The 9916-nt window shown below is 59.6% G+C and overlaps 3 protein-coding genes across 3 annotated transcripts; 2 read left to right on the forward strand and 1 right to left on the reverse strand.

Moving 5' to 3' along the window:
• Positions 1–153: 153 nt before the first annotated feature.
• PTSG_08926 (uncharacterized protein) lies at positions 154–3078 on the forward strand (the record flags this gene model as incomplete). The annotated part of the gene is made up of 9 exons (XM_004989667.1): positions 154–345; positions 389–917; positions 961–1382; positions 1433–1745; positions 1821–2293; positions 2346–2552; positions 2600–2725; positions 2791–2944; positions 3041–3078. Exons 1-9 carry the CDS (start codon positions 241–243, stop codon positions 3076–3078), a joined length of 2367 nt encoding a protein of 788 aa, XP_004989724.1. The 5' UTR covers positions 154–240.
• Positions 3079–4439: 1361 nt separating this feature from the next.
• On the reverse strand, positions 4440–7610 carry PTSG_12810 (uncharacterized protein; the record flags this gene model as incomplete). The annotated part of the gene is made up of 11 exons (XM_004989668.1): positions 4440–4575; positions 4776–4940; positions 5061–5205; positions 5272–5380; positions 5425–5950; positions 5985–6137; positions 6390–6439; positions 6570–6670; positions 6840–6981; positions 7153–7403; positions 7532–7610. The coding sequence occupies 11 exons, from the start codon at positions 7608–7610 to the stop codon at positions 4440–4442; spliced, it is 1857 nt and encodes a 618-aa protein (XP_004989725.1).
• Positions 7611–8854: 1244 nt separating this feature from the next.
• PTSG_08929 (uncharacterized protein) lies at positions 8855–9333 on the forward strand (the record flags this gene model as incomplete). The annotated part of the gene is made up of 2 exons (XM_004989669.1): positions 8855–9045; positions 9309–9333. 2 exons carry the CDS (start codon positions 8855–8857, stop codon positions 9331–9333), a joined length of 216 nt encoding a protein of 71 aa, XP_004989726.1.
• Between the last annotated feature and the right edge of the window lie 583 nt (positions 9334–9916).

The raw sequence follows: 9916 nt of genomic DNA on the forward strand, positions 1-9916 counted from the left end.
TTGGACCCAAGCCTCCCCTCCAATCACGACCGCTGCATCAGCGAGTGCCCCGATGGCGGGCATGAGCTCGGCCAACGGGTGTGCCGAATGCCATTCCACGCGTGTGCCAAGTGCTACCCCACCGGGCGCCACCGACTGCCTCCTCTGCGACAGCAATCTCACCAGTCGTGCATTGCCCATTGCCCTCTCGATTACTTCTACGCCAAGGACCACCGCTGCGTGCCATGCACCACGTGCGGCATGTGCACTTGGGCCTCTACCTCATGCTCCGCGTCCTTCGACGTCGTCTGCTCTCCCTGGACCGAGTGCAAGCCGGGTCAGAAGGAGTCAGTCTCTGGCAACGCCGTGCATGATCGTGCGTGCGTGAGCTGCACCCTTTGGCATGGAGTACCAGCCGCTGCCGGACCGCGCCTCGTGCTTCCCCACCAGCGTGTGCGAGGAGCCCTTCATCGAGACCATCCTGCCCACGCTCACCACGGACCGCCTGTGCTCCTGCGACACGCTTACATGCAACAAGCTCGTCACGCAGTTGTTTGAGGAGATGGTGTGCGCTGACCCCACGGACGAGCAGCTCGACGTGGTGCTTGACGTGTGCTGCTCCGGCCAGGGCGAGGATGGCATCTGCGACACCATTTGCCAGATGGACGCCTACGAGGCACGCCGCTCCTGCCCAGGCTGCACAGACACGTGCGAGTGCAGCGCTGGCTTTATCCTCGTCTACGACGCCGACTCGGCCGACTGTCGGCCGTGCGACGGCGTGACGGAGTTCTCCCCATCCATTGGCGGCAGCAAATGCGAGCCCATTGAGGAGTGCGAGTGCGGCCAGGAGGAGGTCTCCGCGCCAACCCGCTCCTCGGACCGCGTGTGCCGCGACTGCTCGGCCGGCACCATCGATTCGGACAGTGACGGCTCCACGGGTTGCCGGCCAATTGTGCCCAACCACTCACTACACGGAGGCAGGCTCCCACGACTCCTGCTCCAGTTTCACCTGCTGCGCAGGCACTCATCACCATCACGATAGCGACCCCGCCAGACCACGTGCAAGGACGTCACAGAGTGCGCGCTCGGGGTTTGAGGAGATGCAGGCCATGACCCTCCTCATCAGCGACCGCATCTGCGACGAGTGCCCGGAGCGCAAGTACAAGGCTGTCTCTGGCCAGGGCGTGCCCTGTCTCCCCGTCACCACCACGTACGACGCCGGCGAAGAGGAGACGGCCGAGCCCACCCCAACGAGCGACCGCGTGTGCAGCCAGTGCGAGCTTGGCGCCACCTTCAAGCCCGTCGACGGCCAGGCCGAGTCGTGCCGCCCTGTCACGCAGTGCGGTCCGGATGAGGAAGAGATTCGCTTTGTGAACCCACGCGCCAGCGCGACCGCCTCTGCCGTAAGTGCGTCCAGGACACGTGCGTGCCGTGTCGCGTTGCACGGTCTCAGAGTACATTTCCACGCATGGCCGTGAGCAAGTGCGAGTTTGGCACCTTCCAGAGTCAGGCGCCCACGCTCGACTCTGACCGCGAGTGCACGGAGTGCTCCGAGTGTCCCAGTGGTCGTTTCGAGATTCGCGCCTGCTCCGCGCTGGAGCACGTGCAGTGCGCCGGCTGCTCCGCGTGCCCGCCAAATACATACATCCTGCACGCCTGCGACTCGGAGAACGACGTGTCTTGCCAGCAGTGCAGCACGTGCTCTGACGAGCAGTACCAGCGCGCCATGCACCGCCACCAACGACACAGAGTGCACGACGCTCGACGTGTGCGACCAGGACCAGTTTGAGCTGTTCCCTGCCACGCCGACCACGGACCGCATCTGCCGCGACCTGACCCAGTGCAACCCGTCGACGGAGTGCGAGCGCACCGCCTGTGCCACCTCATCACCAAGTGCGACCCTGGCAAACAGCGCATGCGCGCATTCACCCCCACCTCCGACGCCAAGTGCGAGCCGTGCCCCATCGGCACCACCGACCACGACCGCAACCCGCTCAGCGCCTGCCAGCCGTGCCCCTATGGCCACTATGTGCCTGCAGGCTACCCCGGCTCCTGTGAGCAGTTCCTGTGCCCAGCCGGCACCGCCGACCTGGACCGCAACGCCAGCACACGCCGTGCACGCCGTGCCAGGTTGGCCTTGACTTTGCCGCGCTCTCTGGCCCAGCGCGATTGCACTACTGTGGCGGAGTGCGACCTCGGCTACGAGGAGATGGTGCGCCCTGCTATGCGCCCCACCATCTTCACCGACCGCCAGTGCCACCGCTGCATCGAGGGCCTGTTCTACCGCGACAGCAACACGGACTTCTCCACGCGCGTGTGTCGCCCTGCGAGCCTGGCTTGTTTGAGACGGCCGCGCCCACCACCAGCACAGACCGCGAGTGCCAGATGGGCCGCACGTGCCCCAACAACAGCACGTTCATCTCGTGCCCGCTCACGCCCACGACAGAGAACCACAGGCATCTGCTCGCCGTGGACGCAGTGCCTGTTCAACAATGTACGAGCTCGTTTCGGCGTCGCTGGTCAACGACCGCGAGTGCCAGCGCGTGCGCTCGCGCGAGGACACGGAGTATGAGGTGTCGGCGGCCACGGCCACGACGGACCGCCTCTGCGCCAACACCAGCGACGCAGTTTGAGGGGCTCCCACCGTGCGTGCGTGCCCGCGTACTCTGTCTCGCTCGTCTTTGACGCCAAGTTCAACGTCCTTGCCGGCAGGCAGTCGCGCCGCGGGGCGTTTGAGCCCGCGCTGGTGCAGTCCATCAACCACGACGCAGGACGCATCGCAGATTCATTCTGCGCATCAACCTGCGCCAGGGGTCCATCATCGCCACCGTCGCTTCCCTCAACGAGGACTTTACGGCTCGCCTCTTCAACCGATCCGTCTCTGGCGACGTCACCGTCATGGGCTCCACCGCATCGCCGTGCGAGGCCGACGTGTCCTGGACGACTCGTCCCTTTGGTTGCACGGGTGCACACGCGATCCGACCCATCGCACAGCAACTGCTGGGGGCCTCACACGCACGCACGCTTGCAATTTCACGTGGACGCCGCATTCCCCCACCAGGACAGCAACAGCATCCATCATCGTTGCACACGCTGTGATCGAGTGCTGTCAGTACTTGCCACCTTCACCTCCCACATCAGCATCATCATCCCAGCACTGCCGCCACCACCACCACTAACAACGACAGCAACGAGCTCAAGGCATCGGATGCAGTTGACTCTTGGACCACCACGGCGTTGTTGGAGGAGACGCCAGCAGTGTTGATGGTTGTGGTGGGAGTGCACGCCATGGCAACAGCAGCGACAGCTGATGTGGTAGTGGTGGTGGTGGTGGTGGTGGTGGTGGTGGTGGTGTTTGCATTCCTCACGAGTTCCAGCAACAGCAAGGAGGTGGCCATCGTGATTCTGGTGGGCACCCATGTGCTGGCTGTTGTTGGTGCCACCGCTGACAACAGCAGTTGTTGCGATGAGCGACAACAGCAATTAAGAAGAAGATGGATGTATGTGGGGTTGCACGGCACGCAGTCACCCTCCCTTTGTGGTTGGCTGTGCAATTGCATGTGCGCACATCGATGACGGCGATGGCGAGACGGCTGCCAATCAAATCACTTCCCATCTGAAGAGCCACCGCGTCGTGGCTGGTGCACGCGTGCATCTCTTTCTTCCTGCAGGTCGACCATCGACAGAGCAGCGTTGCAGTGTGTCATGCGGTGTTTGATGATGTGTCACTGTTGTTGCCATTGCGTTGGCTGTTTGTTCACATGCACGCCGTGCATACTCAATTTCCTTCCTTCCTTCCTTGCTTATTGCTGTCTCTCTGCTCTGCCACTCTTCTTTGTTCAGTATTGTGTGTTCGGTTGCTGGCTGCCGTGTTGCGGTGATTCCATCTTGCATGTTCAATCGTTTCCCAACAGTACATTGGGGACAGAGCCAAGACATGAAGAGACGACAACAGCCCTCACGCGGGGCACACAGTCAGCACCAACACGCACATCCAAGCAAGAGAGGAAAGCAGAAACAGAGCACAACACTGCTCAAGATAACAGCCACATGGCATGGTGCCACTTGCAGTGCAGCCAAACAGCCAAGTGCAAGGTGGCCTGCACCAACAACAACAACAAGGGCGCAGTCATTCACCAGCCACCACTGCGTGTCAGGGCGCTGCAGGGCAAAAAAGACACACGAAGCAGGTCAGTCCACGCTCCACGGTGTTGTTGTTGTTGCTGCTGCTGTACTTGAACGCCTCGCACCAGTCCTTCAAGCAAGTCCCTCCAGTATCAGCTGCACTTGGTTGCCATCCTTGTCACCTGGTGGTGCTGTTGTCATCTGCACCGTGTCTCGCGGATGGCCTGTGTGATGAAGCAGAATGCGTCCAGCACCACCGCGATTATGCCAGATGGATTAAGCAGTCCAAGACAAAAGAAGACAACACTGCAGCCTCCATCATCTTCTTTGCCATGTCAAGATGCTTGGCAGATGATGTCAGGTACGTTCGGCAACGCAGTGACATCGTAGTCGTCAAGCATTTGCGTATCTGCGGGAGGTGTTGCTGGTGGAACAACAATGGGCACATGACGTAGGGGCGGCATCTGGGGTCTGTTGTTGGGCGGAGATGGCACAGTTCAATCTCATATGTGGGGGATCATGGTGCGGTTTAGGGTCAGGTCCAGCGCCCACAGGGCAACCCTGCCTTGCGAAACGCTGCTTGAAACAGTAAGCAGGCGATGGTGATCGCACATGGCCATGTCATCTGCTCTGTCATTGCGATGCAGTATCGTGGTGTGCTGTAGTCGCACTTGATCACGCTCTCAACAGAGTTGACGAACAAGATGCTGCTGCGACGGGCAAAGACGCCGAACTTGACCGGAACGTTTCTGCTCACTTTGAGCTTGCTGAGGACCTTGTGGTCGGCGACGTCACACACAAACACGTCACCTCGCGCAGTGTCAATCGCCAGCAGGCTGTCATCAGTTGGGTGCGTGGCCATGGTGGTGGCGGTCATGTTGGCGTGCAGATCAGCCTCGTTCACAAACAAGTCATCCAACACCGCCGCACGCGTCAGCGCCCGCTCACACCACTACTGCTGCCGCTCCTGCTGCTGTTGTTGCTGCTGCTGCTGGTCATGCTGCCGTTGTTGCTGGTGATGGTGGTGGTGGTGATCAATGGCACAGACGTGCACTGTGTTTCCACACGCGCTAGCAAGCTTGTTGCTGCTGTCCGCAAACGCTGTGATATGCGGGACACGGACGCCCGTGACCTCTTTGGGTTCTGCCAACGCCGCACGACCAACACAAACGGGCGCATGTCGTTGTTGTTGCCGCTGCTGCTTCTGCTGCTGTTGTTGGAGCCATTGTTGCTGTCCTTTCATGTTGTGTTGTGCTGATCGTGTGATGTGAGGGTGCTGAGATCCCACACGCGCAAGTCGGTGGAGGTAGACGCAGTCACCAGGAAGCGGCCATCAGGGGTGAGCAAGGCATCCACGGCAGTACGCACGCGCTCCTTGCTTGCCGTTTCCGCCTCCACTTCCCCGCTCGCTTCTTCTTCATCCATGTCTTGCACCACCTCTTTGTCATTATCGACAGCATCAGCCCTCCACTCTGCAAGCAAGGTCGATGGCTGACCAAGCTGCCACAAAGAGATGACACCCGCCTTGTTGCCCGCGATGTACAGGGTGGGCGTGACTGCCATGCAGCGCGTGTGCTCGAAGGTGGACGGCACGACCGCCAGGCACTTGAGGTCTAGGACGCGGTGCAGCTTGCACTCGTATGGCTCCTTCTGCCACCTCTCGATGACGCCACCGGACGCGGCTGCGCATGCAAGCTCAGCGCCAAGGAAAGGATCCTCGAAGATGATGGTGCGTTCAGCCTCCCGGACACCGAGGCCGCAGATGTACACGCGGGAATAAGAGGCTAAGAGGGGCAGATGCACCATGTCGGTTGCTGTGACGGGTATGCGCTGCTTGCATGTCAGCCTGTGCATGTCCCACATAAACGACCCACACAAACGACTCAGCCACCAGCAGGCGGCCATCGGGACTGGTGTTGACGTAGGAGTAGCCGCCGCAGAAGGACAGCTGCCAGGAGGCCTCAGAGAGACGAGAGTGGGAGTGCGTGTCTGCTTGGCTGCTTGATGTTCTTGATGTCCTGGGAAGACTGGTGCTGAAATGGATGTGCGATGTATATTCGTGGTTTGTGTTGAGAGGGAAGTGTTGTTGGATGGATGAGTGGCTGTGTTGAATGTGCTCGATGGTGTGAGCCAAAAGAACTGAGCCAACGCACGCAACGTGAACGGAACACGAAAGACAGGTCAAAGCACCAACAGAAGAGAAAGGAACAACTGTTGCAGTGGGAAGAGCAGCAGCTTAAGGATGTACGTGTCGCACACACACACACACACACATCACGGCTCACCGCTTGATGTGGAGCTTGTTCTCCTCGCTCGGGTACTTGGTCGGGTGCACCTGAACATCATCGCAGATGAGGCAATGGCGTCAGCATAACACGACTGCACACAACCGCCACCACCCGACCCCAAGCAACCGCCACCACCACCTAACCCCAAAGCAAACAAGGCACCCCACAGCCAGCCACCTTGAAGACGCATGCGTAGATGTTGGCGGCGGCAATCAGAAACTCGTTGTGCAACGGATTCTGCGGATCAAACTCGAGCACCTCGGGGAAGATCTTGTGGCCTATATGGGCACAACACACGAAAGGCGAGGAACAATGGAACGAGGCAAACACGCGATCAGTTGCGGTGTGGGTGGTGCTGCCAGAGTGAACACACACACACACACACACACACACACACACACAAACACAGACACACACACGCACGCACACACACACACGAGTCCTCACCTGACCAAAAGGGCTCTCCACTCTTGGTCTTTGCCTCTGCGAGGAAGGTGGCAATGAGGTCCAGAATGACGTGGCGGAAAAACGCGTGAAAGTCACGCCACGCCAGCGACACACAGGTCTCCATCGTCGGCTTCTCTTGCAGCTGAGGCATAACATAGCACGCGCCAGCTGTAGTGGTGGTGGTGGTGGCGTGAACCCTCAAAAGCAGGAAAGGGCGTGTCATCACAACCTCCACAACCTCCATCACACAATTACCACACAATTATGTACCACACACTACCACCACCTTCACCAACAACAACAACACCAGCACCTCTGCGGCGAGGTCTTTGATGGCCTTGAGCATGTCCACGCCGCGTTCGAGGGCGCCAATCCGCTCGCCACCCACGTGCTGCTCAATCTTCGTCTCCAGCCCCGAGATGAAGCCCTCAGGGTCCTCCAGGAACTGCTGCAGCTGCGACGCAGGGCTCACAAACAGGTCCGTGAACTTGGCCCGCGCCCACTCGATGCAGTGGTCAATGAGCTGCGGGAAGTTGCGCAGCGTGCACAAGGGAATGCCGCCACCTGAGAACAGGAAAAGAAGAGGGCGAAAGAAGATGTTGAGTGGCGGTGAGACGATGGGGCTGGATAGGATGCAAACGACCGTGTAAGCTTCTCAAATGCACACACGCACGTGTACACAGCACACATACCTGCTTCTGCGTCGCCGCCGTCGCTGTATGAGTTGATGGTGTGCGGCACAATGACGTCGACGTTGGCGCCCGTGCCCATCGTCCCGCTCTGCAGCAGCGGCTTCTCGTACAGCACACACTTGCTGTCAACAGGTTGTGTGTGTGTGTGTGATTGTATGTCGAGGGGGGTTCGTGTGTATGGAACAAGATAGTAGGTGAGTGTGCATACAGTCGAGTTGAAATCTCATCAATCAACTTGTTGCACACACACACACACACACACACACACACACACACACACACACACACACACACACACACACACACACACACACACACACACACACACACACACACACGATCCTCTGCACCTACACACACACACACACACACGATCCTCTGCACCTACGTTGAAGTTGAAGAGCTGGTGGATGGGCCTGCAGCGACCGCTGATCTTGACGATCCCCTGCGCAACAACGCCTTCCTTGTACACGCACGTCGGTGATGGTGATGGCCCATCTACCCTCCCCCCCCCCAACACACACACCACGACCACCCTCATCCACACCCTTGCTGTGCAGTGTGGCGCCGGCACGCCTGCGCGAGATCTGCGACCACGTGTTGCGCCAGCTTGGATCGTACAGCCCAGAATGCCTCCCAATCGTCATCAACTTTCTCATGCAGCAAGGTGGTGGCGGTACTGTTGAGGGCGGCGAGGAGTGGGAGATGATGCCAGAGTGTGCAACGGTGTATGACGGTGATCTCACATGTGCCTGCCTGCACGTGTGGCTGTGGCTTGTTCTCTCACAGCCGCTCCCTCACATGCCTTCGCACACACACACACACACATGTACGTTGATGTTCAGCGGATGGAATGGATGATGTGAATGCGCTGACAGCGAACATGCAACACCAACAACGGGGCGATGATCACGATGTGTTTGTCTGTGGTGGCTACAATCAAGAACGGGCTGGCATTTGATGCGCGCATTGCATAGGCGTGGCTGCGGCAATCAAGACGACCACGGCCCAGCCAATCACCGCCCTCGACCTGCTTGTGCTGCTGCTGCTTCAACAAGCACCAGAACGCCCACCGCCGCAGCGCAGAGACCACCGTGATCAAGCTTGCAAGCACGGGCCGGCTCACCGCCGTCATGGCTGCAGCCATGTTTGCCAGACACACGCGCGCGTTCTTGATGTGCTTCAAGTCGATTGTGCACATGGCCGACATCCTGAACTGGCGGCAGGGGGCCGCGTGCCGCCACCTCGCGTGCACGGCCGGAGGTGGTTGGGGCGCTGGTGGCGCACATTGGCACGGGGCAGGCACAGGAGGTGGACGCAGCCATGCCTGTGCTGCTACTGTCGCTGGCCACAGACCACCCGAAGTTGCTGCACCCGATTGCGCTCATGTTGAAGGGCACCCTGGACTGCCTGAGCACCCTGCACTTCATCCACATTCTGCAGCTCTTCTGTGTCCTGACCACGCTCATGTCTGACCGCAAGCGCACCGCTGCCGCAGACCTCATAGGAAGATGGTGTGTGTGTGTGTGTGTGTGTGTGTGTGTGTGTGTGTGTGTGTGTGTGCGTGTGTGTGTGTGTGTGTGTGTGTGTGTGTGTGTGTGTGTGTGTGTGTGTGTGTGTGTTTGTGTGTGTGTGTGTTTGTGTGTGCGTTGAGGAAGGTGTGTTGGATAACATAATGTCCTTCCATGAAGAGCGCCTCTCACCCTTTTCACACCACCACCAACACTACCAACACCACCGCAACCATTCCTTCTGCATTGCACCGGGTGTACGGCAGCTGTCTCAATCGAACGAAGAGCTGAAACGCATCGGCACCACCGCCGCCACCACCGTCACCTGCACCTGGCTCGCTCTCGCCAACGACACAAACACCTCCATCGGCCGTGCGTTCATGTGTGTGTGTGTGTGCTCACATGTGTGCGCGTTTGCGTGCGTTTGCGCCCTTGTTTGCACCCTTGTTTGCGGTTCACCTGAGTTCCCCGTGTGGACTTGTCGTGCTCCTCATCCACCACTCACCCGTCTTCTCGCATGTCCAACAGGCTACCATCTCTCCTCTCATCTATGTCGACAAGTGCGGACAGCTGACATGCTCCGTTGCCACTACGCCTCCACATCCACGCCCAGCCATTTGCCCGTCGTCTACCGTGGCGTCGTTTCCTCCCCCACTCCCCAGCACCAACAACCATCAAGAGCAAGCACATCTGTCGGGATGCGTGAACGGGGATGGCGGACTCACCATCGACCCACCGCCGCCGACGGCCGTTTGGGTTCAGGTCGCTCGCCAACCCCGGCAGGCACGTGTGGAGGCCGCCGAGACCCCCAAGCGCACGCTCCAGCACAACAACCCCGTCAACACGATTGTGGTTTGCGCAGACGAACGGGTGT

This window comes from Salpingoeca rosetta (assembly GCF_000188695.1).
Source record: "Salpingoeca rosetta unplaced genomic scaffold supercont1.27, whole genome shotgun sequence".
Taxonomy (NCBI): domain Eukaryota; class Choanoflagellata; order Craspedida; family Salpingoecidae; genus Salpingoeca; species Salpingoeca rosetta.